The following is a 20,000-nucleotide window of genomic DNA, read 5'->3' as shown; positions in this document are numbered from 1 at the left end:
CATTCTCTGTCTTCACACATGGGAGGAATGATTTTAGAAAAGGTAGGAATGATGCATGGTTTTTTAATTATAAGGCATAGAGAATTAGATCTAAGGAAGGGACGATAACATAATGCATTCTACCTAGCTGACTTATTGGTAATAATTTAAAGTCCAGAGCTATTTGAATAAATTTCTGGCTGGATAAACATTGCACCTCAAATGCAACATCTACATCAACACTTAGAACAACTTATTTGGATTTTTTTTTGTCTGAAAGAGAAGGAGGTTCATATATCCAAGACAATGGAGGCAACCTTAGCTAGTGAAGTAGAGGATCTTTGCTCAGGGTTAAATCTGCAAGATTGCAGTACGTCAAGCTATGGCATAAGTAGCAGGAACGCATGAGACGGAGCAATGAGGAAATCTTTGCAGGAGTTCCCTCAGATCATAGGCTGGAGTATATATAATTTAACTAATTAAAATTTTAATTAAAAATAATTCAAATTATTATATTTAAATTAAATATAATTTCAATAAATTATTATTTAAAAAATTAAAAATTAAATTTAAATAATTATACTTAAATTAAAGATCATATAAATAATTATATTTAAATTATAAATCATTTAAATAATTATTTTTAAATTAAATATTATTTAAATAATTATATTTAAATTAAATTTATATTAAATAAATAATTTTACTCCAGCATATTCTCTGAGCGTTCAACTGATTATTTTAAGAAAACAGGAGAGAGATGGAAAGGTTGAGAGGAAAAGGTATTAGCAGTGCAAGGTAGTCATCAGAGAGATAACTAACTATTCTAGGGATAGTTAGTCATTTAGAGATAACTAACAAAGGGATGCAGGAGAACTAACATGTTAAAGGTGTTGGTGATCATTCTTTGACAGAGGCAGTAAGAGTCGTAATGAATCACGTCATTAACATCTAATGAGATTTGGTAATTAGATGAGGGGTATGGGAGTGACCAAAGGACGGATATTGCTCGGGAGGTGTTACATGTAGTTAACTGGACAAGTGTAGTGATATAATAGTGAGGTACTATTATCCTCCGCTGATTACTTAAAACAGAGGATGACCATTTGTTCGGAGGAAGGGCAATTATCTGATCGCTTCAAGAATGTGTAAATAGTTTTTATACCTAAGGAAGTGAGGGCTTAAAGCCTATATTTCCACTGACATCGTCAAAGTACAAGGTAACAATTTGTTAGGATAACTTAAATATCTTATCAACTGCTTGTATAGTGGTCGAGGTAACGATAACTCGTGTATTTATCTCCCTGAAGCTTGAGATAAAGGCAAAGAATTAACATTGTCAAACTGGAACATTCTGTTGTTCTGTTGTTTTAATATGAAGAACGGATCGATAATTAGGTTTACTGTAGGAAACACGTGATGTATATAGGTGAAATTGAAGCAAAGGAACTGAACAGATGAGAGTCATTTAGGAGAAACAATATCATTAAAAGAGTGTCTGTCTGTCTGTCCATGGGTGAAGGTTAGATGACTGGAGCTCGCCAAACCCTTCAAGATATATCACTTTTTTTCCCTGCAGTCTGAAGTCTGGTATTTATTTCTGTAGAGTTTTTAAATTAGCTATTCGAAAAATAAAATTTAAATTTTATTTAAGCATTTACACATTCTTAATATTTCAATATTGAAAATGTTTAAATTCTTAAGATTTAAATGTAAATCTCTATAAACATTGAGATTTAAGAATTTCAGAGAGAGAGAGAGAGAGAGAGAGAGAGAGAGAGAGAGAGAGAGCATCATTGTGCCCACGTTACACTATTTACATTAGGCAGCATAATTTCAGCCGCTATTTTACACAAAGAACAAATTCTGACGACAATTTGCAAAGATTTATAATATAATAATTTCTGAGCATTAGGAATTTTGTTTACTACCAGAGATAACTAAACTTAATTTGCATTTTTGGAAAGGTAAAGAGTAGGAAAGACAATTTAAGAACAAAAATAGATGAAACGATGTAAGAATGCAGATATTATTATGGTTATACGTATTCCAATTAAAATAAAACAAAACAGTGAATACCAATTAAAAAATAACATAAGATCAGTGAAAACTTTGTTTAATACTGGTTAGAAAATATAGTCGCATAGTTATATGTTAGCAGGCAAGAGTACTGGTTTATTCTGATTCAAGCGTTAGCTAGAAAAATATGTAAGTTTGTTTGGGGTAGATTTAAATAGGGTTGTCACGGCATGGGACAATTGGCCGAATGCAGTATACTCTTTTCTCACGTTATCTCTTCTGCATTTAATAATTCTGAATATTTTATTATTATTATTATTAAGTATACATTTGTCTGTATCTGTAATTTGTTTTCAGCTTTCATTATATTCTTACTAACCTTAAATCTATAAGTTGGTATTATCATTCACCTTTTTTACTGTACTTAGCTTGCTAATCTTTTAACTTAAATCTCCACAATTCCTCACCACTACTGATCTTTTGTGTCCTTTCCGACGCAAACTGTCACTTACCAGGTCGTAAGATAAGATATGAGTAACATAATAACTTACGAGGTTGGGTTGGGTGCCCCTCTGTAGTGAATGTCCTGAATGTTGCTTCATGACAGTGGGTCAATGGCTTTTATTACTCTCTTATGAGTTAATTTTTTTTCTTCACCTTAATTCCTTTAAAAAATACTCTATAAACTTAAATCTATTAGAAAATGTTATTATCCTAGTCCCAGTTCACTAACCCTTAGATTGCAGGTGGTATCTTGTACTTAACTTTACCTTTGGGAGTCACTTGGTAGAGCGAAGCGGTAGATGAAGGATATAGAGTAGTAGAGCGTAATGAATAAGAGCATGTCAGGCCACACCATCTTGAAGACGCTCCCTCGCCACCTGCAGGCAAGGTCACTGCACTTTAATTTTGATCTCTCCAGAATTACTAACTTGCAGAGTCAATATTTAGAACAATGGTGATAATGACATACACACAGATATCACAATAACATAATATATCAAATGAACAAATCCACAACGTAATGAGGGTTCGTCCGAGAACCTACGACTAAGGCGCGTCTGGGATCATTCCGGATGTAGGTTCGAATCTTCATCACGGCCCTTCTGGATTTGTTTGTGTGATAATGAAATTTTTCGAGATGAGAATGATTGTTAAGTCTAAAACAAAAAAAGTCGTAATATCATTATTTTTATTACTAGGTGCCCCTGGTAGTTGATCAAACCAACGGTGCTTTTTAGTTTAGTTTATTAATCTGACCTTACCTGAGGACCGCAATGGCTGCCATCTTCAATGACATACCTTCCATTGGTTCCGTGGATCAATGTCCCCTCGTCCAGATCCCTGGCTTAGCAAAGGCTTATATATACTAGCAGTACCCGGCCACGCGATGCTGTGGCTCAGCAACGCATGTGCGTTGCTGAGCACATGCGTTGTGCTCAGGTAAAAAGCGATGTTTTTACCTGTCAGAGGGGGTGGCATCTATATAGAAGGTATATAAAAAGACGCGCGTATTCGAATGAAACGTTGTTTCAAAATTTCAAAGCACTCGGTGAAGAACTTTCGGAGATTACAATAAATACAAATATTTATTCAGGTAGAGTATATACATACAAGGTGATATACAAAAAGTTGATGGATTTATAGATAGAGCTAGTACATACAATGCTTAAAGCCACTATTCCGTAAAGCATTTCGGGCAGGAAAAACACTAAGACTACAACTGTGTGTGTGTGTACAGCTTTCAATTCGGCTGTAGCCGAATTGAAAGCAAAGGTCAACAAATTGATCGAAACTGTGAACGCCAAGAAATCCGGACTCCACCCGCCAAAGAATATTGGGAAATATAAACCTGGATACCCGAATGGAAATGTCAAGACACATAAGCCTGGAAACTCACTTCGGCCAATCATAAGCCAGATACCCACACCCACGTACAGACTGGCGAAACGACTCAACGGCTTGCTGACTCCTTATGTCCCTTGCACCTTCAGCCTGAAGTCTCCAAAGGAATTTGTTGACTTACTGCGGGGAACACGGGCCACAGGGATAAGAGCCTCGTTGGACGTAGAATCACTGTTTACCAACGTACCTGTGGATGAAACAATCGGGATGATAGCCAACAGAGTGTATCGTAATCCGGCTTGTACTCCTCTTGAGATACCAGAAAACATTCTATGGAAACTAATCCAAGCTTGTACTAAAGAGGTACCCTTCTTGAGCCCAGATGGGCCCATGTATAAGCAAGTAGATGGGGTCGCCATGGGTTCTCCCCTAGGTGTCCTGTTTGCGAACTTCTACATGGGCATCATCGAACAGAAAGGGTTAGTTGACATGGACTTGAAACCGGCCATATACTGCATGTATGTTGTCAACATTTCTACACGGGTACCTGATGTCAGACGTCTGCAGGAGCTGAAGGAGGCATTCAAGCTGAATTCTGTATTGAGTTTCACTTACGAGATGGAGAAGGATGGGAAGCTACCCTTTCTAGATGTAACAGTCATGGAAAGGGGCGGAGGCTTCCACACTGCAATCTACACTAAGGAAACAAACACAGGAATGTGCCTCAATGCCAATAGTGACTGCCCAGACAGGTACAAGAGGAGGGTCGTCAATGCTTACGTCGACCGTGCTCTCAGCCACAGCTCAGGATGGAAGCAAATCGATGAGGATCTCTGTAGGGTAAGGCAGGTCCTAGTCAACAACGGCTTCACTAATGGTTTTGTTGAATGACATCATAAGAAGAAAGGTAAAACGCCATGCAACCTCTGAAGAGTCAACTAACACAACACATGTACCCCCTATTAGACTATTTTATAGGAACTTCTTCTCGACATCTCATAAATCGGAGGAAAGGGTCCTGAAAGATATTGTTGATAGGAACGCTCTCCCTACAGACAAAAAAACAGAAAATACAATTGACGATTTACTATAAAACCAAAAAAACGGCCAAGCTACTCATGAAAAACTCTCCAGATACAAAGCAGAATGCATAGAAAGAAACTAATGTCGTCTATTCCTTCAAATGCCCACTTGCGGACTGTAAGCCTCAAAGAACACAGTATATAGGCCAGACAACAACGTCTCTTTCCAGGCGATTAACAATGCATAAGTAACAGGGCTCCATAAACGAACATATAATCTCTTTTCACAACCAGACCATCACCAGAGAAGTCTTAACAAACAACACAGAAATCATCGATAGGTACAGCGATAGCTGGCGGCTCGACATCTGCGAGGCCCTACACACAAAAAAATCAACACCAACAATCAACAGCCAATTAATGCACAACTATATTCTACCCACTTCAAGACTCCGAACCAATATAGAAGCATCAAGAGGAAGTATGGTTCAATAGGCCCTCTGCAGTTACTTCCATTCATATGCTCTCATATCCAACTAATACCCATGGTTTCGTGTTCTGTCTTGTATTGTCACAAGTTTGTTCACCTCATCCAAAACTTGCACCATATCACCTCACCCAAGTGCGAGTATATGCACACGTGAGGAACACAAATGCGAACAAGCCTGAATGGTCCCCAGGACAATATGAAACTGGTTCGAGTCACTTCTGGGGTGTGAGTTTTCAGTTGCATATTGTCCTGGGGACCATTCAGGCTTGTTCGCATTTGTGTTCCTCACGTGTGCCCCAAAGAATGAGGTGATTTGGTAAAATGCTATGCCCAAGATTACTATCCGAGTGCCAGCGGTGGGGTGGTTCAAATAGCCTCGGCTATCACCTCATTATGTCCGGTTGTGATGGTCAAGTGGATTAAGGCGTCTTGTACATACCAGTTGCGTTGCTCCTGGGAGTATGGGTTCGAGTCACTTCTGGGGTGTGAGTTTTCAGTTGCAAATTGTCCTGGGGACCATTCAGGCTTGTTCGCATTTGTGTTCCTCACGTGTGCCCCAAAGAATGAGGTGATTTGGTAAAATGCTATGCCCAAGATTACTATCCGAGTGCCGGCGGTGGGGTGGTTCAAATAGCCTCGGCTATCACCTCATTATGTCCGGTCGTGATGGTCAAGTGGATTAAGGCGTCTTGTACATACCAGTTGCGTTGCTCCTGGGAGTATGGGTTCGAGTCACTTCTGGGGTGTGAGTTTTCAGTTGCATATTGTCCTGGGGACCATTCAGGCTTGTTCGCATTTCTGTTCCTCACGTGTGCCCCAAAGAATGAGGTGATTTGGTAAAATGCTATGCCCTAGATTACTATCCGAGTGCCGGCGGTGGGGTGGTTCAAATAGCCTCGGCTATCACCTCATTATGTCCGGTCGTGATGGTCAAGTGGATTAAGGCGTCTTGTACATACCAGTTGCGTTGCTCCTGGGAGTATGGGTTCGAGTCACTTCTGGGGTGTGAGTTTTCAGTTGCATATTGTCCTGGGGACCATTCAGGCTTGTTCGCATTTGTGTTCCTCACGTGTGCCCCAAAGAATGAGGTGATTTGGTAAAATGCTATGCCCAAGATTACTATCAGAGTGCCAGCGGTGGGGTGGTTCAAATAGCCTCGGCTATCACCTCATTATGTCCGGTCGTGATGGTCAAGTGCATTAAGGCGTCTTGTACATACCAGTTGCGTTGCTCCTGGGAGTATGGGTTCGAGTCACTTCTGGGGTGTGAGTTTTCAGATATATGTCGTACCTAGTAGCTAGAACGCACTTCTCAGCCTACTATGCAAGGCCCGATTTGCTTAATAAGCCAAGTTTTCATGAATTAATATATTTTCTCTAATTTTTTTCTTATGAAATGATAAATCTACCCATTTCATTATGTATGAGGTCAATTTTTTTTTATTAGAGTTAAAATTAACGTAGATATATGACTGAACCTAACCAACCCTACCTAACCTATCTTTATAGGTTAGGTTAGGTAGCCGAAAAAGTTAGGTTACTTTAGGTTAGTTAGGTTAGGTAGTCGAAAAACAATTAATTCATGAAAACTTGGCTTATTAGGCAAATTGGGCCCTGCATAGTAGGCTGAGAAGTGCGTTCTGGCTACTAGGTACGACATATATATATATATATATATATATGTCCATCGCCAGAGAAATCCTAGTAAACAACACAGAAATCATTGATAGATACAGCGATAGCAGGCGGCTTGACGTTTGCGAGGCACTACACATCAAGAAGTCAACACCAGCAATCAACAGCCAATTATTGCACAACTATATTCTACCCACCTCAAGACTCCGCTCCAATATAGAAGCATCAAGAAATATGGACCAATAGGCTTTCTACAAACACTTCTATTCAATATCCATTGTTTCGTGTTCTGTCTTGTGTTGATGAAATTAATACCCTAATAATACCACACTTTGTTCTGTCTTGTGTTAATGCCACATCACCCTTTCCACCTCACTCAAATGTAGATATAAAATCGGAGATACGTAAGTTCTATTCAGTTGTGTATTTGTGAACTAAAGTCTTTGAAAATGTAATAAGTTTTACGAAACGCGCCCGTGTTCTGTCTTGTGTTAATGCCACATCACCCCTTCCACCTCACTCAAATGTAGATATAAAATCGGAGATACGTAAGTTCTATTCAGTTGTGTATTTGTGAACTAAAGTCTTTGAAAATGTAATAAGTTTTATGAAACGCGCCCGTGTCGCGTCAGACTAGAAATAAAAATGAATTTTGGAGAATTGATTTTTGATTTACCTCCAACAGTGAAGCGTAATGTACGAAAGATTGAGAAAATTCGTGTTAGAATTATTAATCTTACTTTTTCGGTCATATTTAATAATATATATATATATACATTATATGATAGTATACATATATACTATCGATTAGATCATCGTTACAACTTTGTTCCAATAGGGTCTGAGACCCTAGGCCCATGGGGAGAGAGTGCAAGAAGGTTTCTTAAGGATCTTGGTTCCAAACTCATTGACACCACAAGAGACCCTAGAGCAGCAAGTTTTCTCTTTCAGCGCCTCAGTGTCGTGATCCAGAGGGGGAATGCTCGCTGCATCCTCGGTTCATGCCCGGCGTCGGAGGAGTTCGAGGAAATCTACAGCCTCTAGGAAGCGAACTTTTTTTTGTGTCCTCTTAATGTTAATTTTTTGTATAAAATCAGATATGTAACTGTATAACCTTGCATAATAAAGTGTACACTATAAAAGAAAGGGGGGTGGTAGGAGAAGCGAACAATCTTACGTATTCAGAGTTAAATGGCAAGTTTTTCCCTGAAAGCTCTGTGTTCCCTTCTCTGAGGCTGTGGGTCCCTATAATTGCACAAGTGGTGGTACCCCCCTACATTATATATATATATATATATATATATATATATATATATATATATATATATATATATATATATATATATATATATATATATATATATATATATATATACATACATATATACATATATACATATATACATATATATATATATATATCAGACCACGGAGGAAAAATGAAACAGGAAATTTCCTTAAGTACTTTCGTATATTAAATACATCTTCAGAAGGTCATTTTACAGATCGAGTGATGGGTATAAATAGGCAGGAAGGAGTGGTGAAGTAAGGTGAGGTACAATACTTGGACAACGCAGAAGGCCCATTGGCCCATCAGATGCACCCAATTGGCACATCCGATGTAGCACAATGGCCCATCTGATACAGCAGACATACAAGCATAATATATAGGTAATTATAACATAAAGAAGTAAATATATACAATAAATTAGTGAGACAAATGTTTTTCAATGATTCTACTTAAATCGCCCTTTAGCTGATCTATTAGAAATGGATCTAAGTTATATAGACCACTGCTAATATTCAAATTACTTTCTTTGGTGATCTGTATCAAAGCAGATTCAATTATGTTTCTGTTATAGGTGCTTTTACAATTTGTTATTGAAGAAGCACTCTCCCAATCAATTTGGTGAGCTTTTTCTGACAAATGCACAAACAAAGCATTAGACAATTGGCCATGTTTTACAGAGTATTTATGTTGCGATATTCTACATTTTAAATCTTTAGATGTTTGCCCGACATAGAACTTATTACATTCCTTACAAGGTATTTTATAAATGACGCAATTATCACTACGAGGGCTGTTCCTTACTAATAGCTTACAAACAGTGTTTTCGTAGCTAAACATTACATCTATATTAAAAAGTTTCAAGGCCTTGACAATATTCTCAAACCCAGAGAAATATGGTAAACATAACACATTCTTTGGGCGAATCCTTTCACTGCATACATTATTATAATATGTACGACGAGCTTTGTTACGACAAACTTCCAAAAAATTCAGTGGGTAACAAAGCTTAAGACCAATCGAATCAATATTCTTAAATTCTTCATCTAAGAATTAAGAATATTGATTAAGAATTAAGAATATTGATTCGATTGGTCTTAAGCTTTGTTACCCACTGAATTTTTTGGAAGTTTGTCGTAACAAAGCTCGTCGTACATATTATAATAATGTATGCAGTGAAAGGATTCGCCCAAAGAATGTGTTATGTTTACCATATTTCTCTGGGTTTGAGAATATTGTCAAGGCCTTGAAACTTTTTAATATAGATGTAATGTTTAGCTACGAAAACACTGTTTGTAAGCTATTAGTAAGGAACAGCCCTCGTAGTGATAATTGCGTCATTTATAAAATACCTTGTAAGGAATGTAATAAGTTCTATGTCGGGCAAACATCTAAAGATTTAAAATGTAGAATATCGCAACATAAATACTCTGTAAAACATGGCCAATTGTCTAATGCTTTGTTTGTGCATTTGTCAGAAAAAGCTCACCAAATTGATTGGGAGAGTGCTTCTTCAATAACAAATTGTAAAAGCACCTATAACAGAAACATAATTGAATCTGCTTTGATACAGATCACCAAAGAAAATAATTTGAATATTAGCAGTGGTCTATATAACTTAGATCCATTTCTAATAGATCAGCTAAAGGGCGATTTAAGTAGAATCATTGAAAAACATTTGTCTCACTAATTTATTGTATATATTTACTTCTTTATGTTATAATTACCTATATATTATGCTTGTATGTCTGCTGTATCAGATGGGCCATTGTGCTACATCGGATGTGCCAATTGGGTGCATCTGATGGGCCAATGGGCCTTCTGCGTTGTCCAAGTATTGTACCTCACCTTACTTCACCACTCCTTCCTGCCTATTTATACCCATCACTCGATCTGTAAAATGACCTTCTGAAGATGTATTTAATATACGAAAGTACTTAAGGAAATTTCCTGTTTCATTTTTCCTCCGTGGTCTGACATTGTCACATTCTTAATCACGTGTTTATTTTCGTGATATACACACATATATATATATATATATATATATATATATATATATATATATATATATATATATATATATATATAATAGTATATTTTGGTAGCAGTCTTTCCTGTAGACATATATTATTAAATATGACCGAAAAAGTAAGATTAATAATTCTAACACGAATTTTCTCGATCTTTCGTACGTTTCTTTTCACTGTTGGTGGTAATTCAAAAATCAATTCTCCAAAATTCATTTTTATTTCTAGTCTGACGCGACACTTGAGCGCGTTTCGTAAAACTTATTACATTTTCAAAGACTTTAGCTTACACATACACAACTGAATAGAATTTAAACATCTTCGATTTGTTTATATCTACATTTGAGTGAGGTGGTATTAATAGGGTATTAAATTCCTAAACACAAGACAGAACACGAAACAATGGGTATTGAACGGAAGTGATTTGTAGAAAGCCTATTGGTCCATATTTCTTAATGCTTCTATATTGGAGCGGAGTCTTGAGGTGGGTAGAATATAGTTGTGCATTAATTGGCTGTTGATTGCTAGTGTTGACTTCTTGATGTGTAGAGCCTCGCAGACGTCAAGCCGCCTGCTATCGCTGTATCTATCGATGATTTCTGTGTTGTTTACTAGGATTTCTCAGGCGATGGTTTGGTTGTGGGAAGAGATTACATGTTCCTTAATGGAGCCCTGTTGCTTATGCATCGTTAAACGCCTAGAAAGAGATGTGGTTGTCTTGCCTATATACTGTTTTTTTTTGGAGCTTACAGTCCCCAAGAGGGCATTTGAAGGCATAGACGACGTTGGTCTCTTTTAAAGCGTTCTGCTTTGTGTCTGGAGAGTTTCTCATGAGTAGGCTAGCCGTTTTTCTGGTTTTATAGTAAATCGTCAGTTGTATCCTCTGAGGAAAGACTGCTACCAAAATATACTAATATTAAAACGCACGACCCAGCAGCAAGGAATCAAGCCTTCACGATAAAATATCGCCAGGATCTGATTCGTGATCAGATATACAAGGCAGAAAATGAAATCAAAGACAACAAAACGCAACTACTTCATTCTACAAACGAATGGAGAAATAGCAACATCGACGAAAGTCTCCGTACCCGCATTGAACAACACTTCAACATCCGAATTGAAAGCAAAGGTCAACAAACTGATCGAAACTGTGAATGCCAAGAAATCCGGACTCCACCTGCCAAAGATTAATGGGGAATATAAACCTGGATATGCATATGGAAATGTCAAGACACACAAGCCTGGAAACCCACTTCGGCCAATCATCAGCCAGATACCCACACCCACGTACAGACTGGCGAAGCGACTCAACGGCCTGCTGACTCCTTATGTCCCTTGCGCCTTCAGCCTGAAGTCTCCAAAGGAATTTGTTGACTTACTGCGGGGCACACGGGCCACAGGGATAAGAGCCTCGTTGGACGTAGAATCACTGTTTACCAACGTACCTGTGGACGATACAATCGGGATGATAGCCGACAGAGTGTATCGTAACCCGGCCTGCACTCCTCTTGACATACCAGAAACCATTCTAAGGAAACTACCCCAAGCTTGTACTAAAGAGGCACCCTTCTTGAGCCCGGATGGGCACATGTATAAGCAAGTAGATGGGGTCGCCATGGGTTCTCCCCTAGGTGTCCTGTTTGCAAACTTCTACATGGGTACCATCGAGCAAAAAGTCTTAGTCGAAATGAATTTGAAACCGGCCATATACTGCAGGTATGTTGACGACATTTTTACACAGGTACCTGATGTCAGACATCTGCAGGAGCTGAAGGAGGCATTTGAGCAGAGTTCCGTGCTGCGTTTCACTTACGAGATGGAAAAGGATGGGAAGCTGCCCTTTCTAGATGTAACAGTCATGGAAAAGAGCGGAGGTTTCCACACTGCAGTCTACACTAAGGAAACGAACATAGGAATGTGCCTAAATGCCAACAGCGACAGCCCAGACAGGTACAAGAGGAGTGTTGTTAACGCTTATGTCGACCGTGCTCTCAGCCACAGCTCAGAATGGAAGCAAGTCGACGAAGAACTCTGTAGGGTAAGGCAGGTCCTAGTTAACAACGGCTTCTCCAATGGTTTCGTCGAAGACATCATAAGAAGGAAAGTGAAACGCCATGCAACCTCTGAAGAGACAACTAACACAACACCTATACCCCCTATTAGACTATTTTACAGGAACTTCTTTTCCACAGCTCATAAAACGGAGGAAAGGGTCCTGAAAGATATTGTTAATAAAAACGTTATCCCTACAGAAAAAAAATCAGAGGATACAACTGAAGATTTACTATAAAACCAGAAAAACGGCCAGCCTACTCATGAGAAACTCTCCACACAAAGCAGAACGCTTTAAAAGAGACCAACGTCGTCTATGCCTTCAAATGCCCTCTTGGGGACTGTAAGCTCCAAAAAACCCAGTATATAGGCAAGACAACAACATCTCTTTCTAGGCGTTTAACGATGCATAAGCAACAGGGCTCCATTAAGGAACATATAATCTCTTCCCACAACCAAACCATCGCCAGAGAAATCCTAGTAAACACAGAAATCATCGATAGATACAGCGATAGCAGGCGGCTTTACGTCTGCGAGGCTCTACACATCAAGAAGTCAACACCAGCAATCAACAGCCAATTAATGCACAACTATATTCTACCCACCTCAAGACTCCGCTCCAATATAGAAGCATCAAGAAATATGGACCAATAGGCTTTCTACAAATCACTTCCATTCAATACCCATTGTTTCGTGTTCTGTCTTGTGTTTAGGAATTTAATACCCTATTAATACCACCTCACCCCATCCACCTCACTCAAATGTAGATATAAACAAATCGAAGTTGTGTAAATTCTATTCAGTTGTGTATGTGTAAGCTAAAGTCTTTGAAAATGTAATAAGTTTTACGAAACGCGCTCAAGTGTCGCGTCAGACTAGAAATAAAAATGAATTTTGGAGAATTGATTTTTGAATTACCACCAACAGTGAAAAGAAACGTACGAAAGATCGAGAAAGTTCGTGTTAGAAATATTAATCTTACTTTTTCGGTCATATTTAATAATAATAATATATATATATATATATATATATATATATATATATATATATATATATATATATATATATATAACTTTAGAACACTTTCCCACCAGGAGATTCGAACCCTAGCCAGCACAGAAGCCTTCCAGCAACTGGCATAACAGGTACGCCTTAACCCTCTCCACCACCTGCTCAGACCCTTAAAAGAGATGGTAATTTCGGAGTATTTAAATACCACAAAGATCACCACCTCCCAAGAGCACTAGAGCAAGTGAGGGGTCATTTAGACGTTAATTTCATCAAGTCCCTGTTAATATGGGAAGACACAGTGTCTATGCTTAAGGCACAACTCTCCTAAACACGAGAGTCAAGTATACAACTTTAGAACACTTTCCCACCAGGAGACTCGAACCCTAGCCAGCACAGAAGCCTTCCAGCAACTGGCATAACATTGTTAAGGCGTACCTGTTATGCCAGTTATTGGAAGGCTTCTGTGCTGGCTAGGGTTCGAGTCTCCTGGTGGGAAAGTGTTCTAAAGTTGTATACTTGACTCTCGTGTTTAGGAGAGTTGTGCCATATATATATATATATATATATATATATATATATATATATATATATATATATATATATATATATATATATATATATTTACTATATATATATATATATATATATATATATATATATATATATATATATATATATATATATATATATATATATATATAGAAGGGGTACCACCCCTGGTGCTAGTGTAGGGACCCATAGCCTCGGAGAAGAAAATAAAGAGTACTCAGAGAAGACCTTGTGGATCCTCACTGAACACTTTGGTATTTTCTTCTTTTACCACCCCTATTCTTTTGGTATGTGTGTATATTTATCTAACTTTATTTGAAAATTTCATTGCACAAAAAAGTTATAATATTGATTACATGCAGGGTACAAGGCTGTTTGCCACAAGTTGAACAGCTCCTCCAGCTCCTCAGATGGCGGGCAGGAACCATGGATGCAGTGAGCATTTCCTCTCTGGATTGCCACACTAAGGCGCTGAAAAAGAAAACTGGCTGCTCTAGGGTCTCTAGTTGTTTCGATTAGCTTAGACCCCAACTCCTTCAAAAAGCTAGCAGCACTTTTACCCCAGGCACCAAGTGTCTCTGAGGCAATGGGGACAAAATTGTAGTGGTGCACAAGGTCTCTGTATTTACGTGACTTTGCCGCTTCCCGGTGATTGGCAGCTCCTCCTGCTTGTGTAGCACTGAAGTCAACATAGGTATTGGCTAAAGTTGAAACGCAAGTGTAGTCCCACACCAACTGTCTACCATTCTTCCAGGGGTTCACCGTGATTCCGTCTGGGCGACTGACAGGCTCATCAGAGTTGCGGGACATTAGGTAACGGGGCTCTCTCTCTGCTGGACCAACCGGCTGTGGTAAGGCTTCTCTTAATAATGTCATTGACCTCGCCTGTGTCTTGCATGCCCTCCTCCTGTCCTTTGGCAGAGAAGGCCATGCCGACCGTATCTGTCGGCTTCTGCCTCGCCGCAAATACACCTGTATTCAGTGTGGATTGGGGCAGCGAGGCGGAGAGCTACGGCAATTCGGAGGGCCTGCGGAGTGAGACGGGTGCCGGTTGCTGACATTAGGGTTGCTAATAGGAAATCACCCGTATGGGGAGCTGCTACAGCTCTAAGTCGGGCAGTCTCATGTGGTGTTGTCGCAGCTTCTAGCAAAGTCGCAGCTTCTTGGTCGGCAATGGGGCGATCCCAGCTGGATTGCCTATGGGCTTCAGAAGGCGGTGGTTGGGGTGCTGGTCCTGCGAGAGAGACCTATTTGGTTGTGTAGTCTGTGAAGCTGGGATATATATATATATATATATATATATATATATATATATATATATATATATATATATATATATATATATATATATATATATATATATTGGTGTATACTGGCAGCAGGTTTTCTTTCAAACATGTTTCATTGAATATGACCGCATATTCTGTATTTATTATTTTCTGGTTTAGGGCTTCTATCCCTCTAACTATTTTCTTAGCATCAGGGCTTAATTGAAATAGGAGTTCTCCAAAACTCATTTTCGTACTTTTAAGGTGAAGAAAAGAAGTGATTTACTATAGAGTGTATTACACTTATTTATATAATTCGCACAACGTTTCGAACCTCCATGGTTCATTCTCAAGTGAACAGATCTTACAATACTAGTTGATTTTATACCCGCACTGGGTCAGGTGATAATACAATAAAGGTGAATTCACCTTTGGTGTTAATCAAGGTGTTAATCCCTTCTAGCCTGACTGGACGTATGTGTACTCACCTAATTGTATGCATTTGTGTTCCTCACGTGTGCCCCAAAGAATGAGGTGATTTGATAAAATGCTATGCCCAAGATTACCATCCGAGTGCCGGCGGGGAAGTGGTTTAAATAGCTTCCGCTATCACTTCCTTATGTCCGGTCGTGATGGTCAAGCGGATTAAGGCGTCCCTGTACATACCAGTTGCGTTGCTCCTGGCAGTATGGGTTCGAGTCACTTCTGGGGTGTGAGTTTTCAGTTGTATATAGTCCTGGGGACCATTCAGGCTTGTTTGCATTTGTGTTCCTCATGTGTGCCCCAAAGAATGAGGTGATTTGATAAAATGCTATGCCCAAGATTACCATCCGAGTGCCGGCAGGGAAGTGGTTCAAATAGCTTCGGTTATCACTTCCTTATGTCCGGTCGTGATGGTCAAGCGGATTAAGGCGTCCCTGTACATACCAGTTGCATTGCTCCTGGCAGTATGGGTTCGAGTCACTTCTGGAGTGTGAGTTTTCAGTTGTATATAGTCCTGGGGACCATTCAGGCTTGTTTGCATTTGTGTTCCTCACGTGTGCCCCAAAGAATGAGGTGATTTGATAAAATGCTATGCCCAAGATTACCATCCGAGTGCCGGCAGGGAAGTGGTTCAAATAGCTTCGGTTATCACTTCCTTATGTCCGGTCGTGATGGTCAAGCGGATTAAGGCGTCCCTGTACATACCAGTTGCGTTGCTCCTGGCAGTATGGGTTTGAGTCACTTCTGGGGTGTGAGTTTTCAGTTATATATATATATATATATATATATATATATATATATATATATATATATATATATATATATATATATTGAAGTTCCCCAAATGACTCATAACGAGAGCAGTTTTCCAATGCTTAACAAGAGCAGTTCCCCAAGGCCTCAAAGCACAAATTGTTCGTCAAATCTCATAACAGCAACAGTTACCATTTGTCTTCAAACTGGAGAAGTTGCTTCTGTGGTAAAAGGAAAATGGGGGATACCACTGGAATATAAAATACTATGAAGGCCCATAAGTGAAAGATATACTTCCGTGGCATTCAATAGAGTGGGGTGGGTGTATTTTTACCGTCAAATTGTTGGTTTTAAACATCCTGTGAAGTGACGTAAGCTTCCTCTTCCCTAGGGTCATTTGTTAAGCACACAGGAGAAATGTGTAGTTTTCATTAACGATGGTGAGAATTATATGGAATTCTCTCTGGGACAGGAAGTGCAGCGTGGAACGTATGTGACTGAAGGCTCCAGGTTATGATTCATAGAAAAGATTGCAGATTGAAGTTGCAGGCTCCAGGGAGAGGAATATACTGGAGGCTCCAGTTATATATATGCGCTAAATGCAGCTGCTGGAGACTCCGGGAAAATGTGAACACACACCCGGGGTAGTCGCACTATGTAGATTTGTACCAGGGTAATCATCAGAGCAAGTCAACAAGATCCGTGTGTAAGAAAGTGAATAAGTAATAATATCATCATTCACAATAACGATATTCACCCAACATGATACATATAATGGGGAACAATAGAACATTGTCGTATGCTTAATAAACGCTTCTTCATGCTGGGGGGTGGGGGGGAAAGCATATTCTTCAATATCTTTGCTAGCCTCATACAATATCAGAATAAATTACTACATTAGATATGAGTTATATAAACTCCATTCCTTTTCCTCGTCCCACCCCAGATCATTATTCTGACTCCTTACAAGTGCTATATAGCCGTAATAGTTTGGCGCTTCCCCCCCCCCCCCCTCATATTTCCCTCCCCGACAGAGGAGTGTATTAGGTACATTTAAACAGCTGTAAACGAAATAATGATTAACTACAGACCACAAGTGTATCTTATTTGCATTCACCAATTTTCGCCACAATTATAGACACCAGTCTTGCATAATCAGTTACCTTTACGGAAACAAAACTTAAATATATAAATGTATGAAAGGGTATAACAAAGGAGAGATAAAAAAGGTTCTGTATAAAAGTCAACACAGAATGGATCTCGAAACAATTGACATAAATTGGATAGGTTTAGATTTAGGATTAACCTGGGTAAATATTGGTCTGAAAAAAGGGGTGTTAAAGCCTGAGCCAAACTAACGTGTACAATGAGAAATGTAGGATCACTTGATTGTTTTAAACGTAGGTTAGACATATATGAATATATTGGGGTGGATATAAATATGAACTACGTCGTATACGTCTTAGGCAGTTTCCATATTTCTCTAGTTCCTACATTGTGTTCGACTCAGCAATTATTCAGTGAAAGTCATTCTGTCATTCATACGATCATTCTAGAGCTAATGTAAGTGAACTACGGGACCATATACCTAATAAAGGATGAACTATGGTGTCATAAGCCTATAGTTACTGTTCCCTATTATTCTGGATGGGAAGAGACAAAGGAGTGAGGTGGGGGAGAGAGGTAGACAAGAGACACATGTGTGAGGTGGGAGGAGAGGTAGACAAGAGACACATGTGTGAGGTGGGAGGAGAGGTAGACAAGAGACAAGTGTGTGGGTTGCCGGAGAGGGAGACAAGAGACAAGTGTGTGGGTTGCCGGAGAGGGAGACAAGAGACAAGTGTGTGGGTTGCCGGAGAGGGAGACAAGAGACAAGTGTGTGGGTTGCCGGAGAGGGAGACAAGAGACAAGTGTGTGGGTTGCAGGAGAGAGAAGGAGAGATATACTTACATGATTAAGAGCTTCCATAGGGAACCGAAGCCACCCTGGCTTGCAATCTTATCAGTATATTTGACGGTCATGGCGGAGTACGGCTGTGGCGGAGGACGGCTGTGGCGGAGGACGGCTGTGGCGGAGGACGGCTGTGGCGGAGGACGGCTGTGGCGGAGGACGGCTGTGGCGGAGGACGGCTGTGGCGGAGGACGGCTGTGGCGGAGGACGGCTGTGGCGGAGGACGGCTGTGGCGGAGGACGGCTGTGGCGGAGAACGGCTGTGGTGGAGGACGGCCGTGATAGAGGACGGCCGTGATAGAGGACGGCTGTGGTGGAGGTGTGGTACTCAGTAAGGGTAAGTTCAGGTACCACTGGAGGTGTGGTACACAGTAAGGGTAGGGGCAGGTACCACTGGAGGTGTGGTACACAGTAAGGGGTTGGGGCAGGTACCACTGGAGGTGTGGTACCCAGTAAGGGTAGAGGCAGGCACCACTGGAGGTGTGTTACCCAGTAAGGGTAGGGGCAGGTACCACTGGAGGTGTGGTACCCAGTAAGGGTAGGGGCAGGTACCACTGGATATCTTCCTCAACACCTCTGAAATTTACGTGTTTATAAACCTCTTTTCATTATATAATAATTAATATTTTGTCTTTCTCTCATGAACATATCAATGAGTAATTAGTTGAATAATCTCCAATTCCCAGAATGAAATAAAAATATACTGCATGTAGTGTAACATTCCACTTCAATTATTACAAAATTGCAAATCATTATTTATATTAAAATCAATTTAAATAATAATAATAATAATACCTATTATGATAATAATAATAATAATAATAATAATACCTATTATAATAATAATAATAATAATAATAATAATAATAATACCTATTATGATAATAATAATAATAATAATAATAATATACAGAGAGTAATCACACTAACGTGATACATCAATGAGAAAATTCGTAGGAGTGGTTTTGTAGATTCGAACCTATGCACTGGGTGTCGTGGTCTAGTCTTATTTATTACTATTCGTAATATTACTGAATTAATATATTAATAATAGTCGTAATATTACTATTTGTAGAGTCGAAATTATTTTTGCCTTGCGTTTCTGTGACCAGTAAGATATGCTCCCCTGGGTGAAAGGTACAATATCTACACTCACATGCATAATTTATAAGGACAATATATGTATATTAATGCATTTGCATACGCACACATCAAAACATGGATTCATAGATATTTAACACATATATAAATCAATGATTCGTTGAGGAAAAACTTGCTTAAGCAACTTGCAAATTAAGATTTTTACAATTGACTGGAAAAAGTACAAATGTAACTTACTATGACGCAGTGTGATGATTAAGACAATGTCTGAGGCTGCTATTTAGGAAACAGCAGGTATCCAGTTTTCCTCAAAGGTCACCATCGCTTGAGGCTTTCCCGAAGTTCCACCTGTCTTCCTGAGGAATTTTTCCAAATGTATTTAACAAGGAACCATTTGATATTTATGGTTTTAATGGATAGAAATCTATGGACTTATGACTTTAATGGATAGAAGTCTATGGACGTTTGATATTAAGGGATACAGATCTATGGACATATAACTGTAAGGGGAATAAATAAAGACATACGGT

The 20,000-nt window shown here is 39.2% G+C and overlaps 2 protein-coding genes across 4 annotated transcripts in view; both read right to left on the bottom strand.

Moving 5' to 3' along the window:
- Positions 1-20,000, bottom strand: part of LOC123747659 (BTB/POZ domain-containing protein 2-like) — a 209,098-nt gene that overhangs the window by 117,207 nt on the left and 71,891 nt on the right. The window lies entirely within an intron of this gene.
- Positions 1-20,000, bottom strand: part of LOC123747660 (bestrophin-2) — a 63,383-nt gene that overhangs the window by 26,931 nt on the left and 16,452 nt on the right. For 2 of the 3 annotated variants that reach the window (XM_069334090.1, XM_069334091.1), the window contains exons 2-4: positions 19,708-19,826; positions 18,371-18,677; positions 2,769-2,879 (exon numbers count right to left, since the gene is read on the bottom strand). In XM_069334090.1, the coding sequence (XP_069190191.1) occupies positions 2,769-2,879; positions 18,371-18,441 (182 nt within the window). In that variant the 5' untranslated portion in view covers positions 18,442-18,677; positions 19,708-19,826. Of the gene's footprint in view, positions 1-2,768; positions 2,880-18,370; positions 18,780-19,707; positions 19,827-20,000 lie in introns of those variants that run through there. The other variant, XM_069334089.1, reaches the window with a different exon arrangement.

The sequence above is a fragment of the Procambarus clarkii genome, chromosome 30, assembly GCF_040958095.1.
Source record: "Procambarus clarkii isolate CNS0578487 chromosome 30, FALCON_Pclarkii_2.0, whole genome shotgun sequence".
NCBI lineage: Eukaryota > Metazoa > Arthropoda > Malacostraca > Decapoda > Cambaridae > Procambarus > Procambarus clarkii.
Note: the sequence above shows the minus strand (reverse complement) of the source record. Positions and strands in the feature narration are given on the sequence as shown.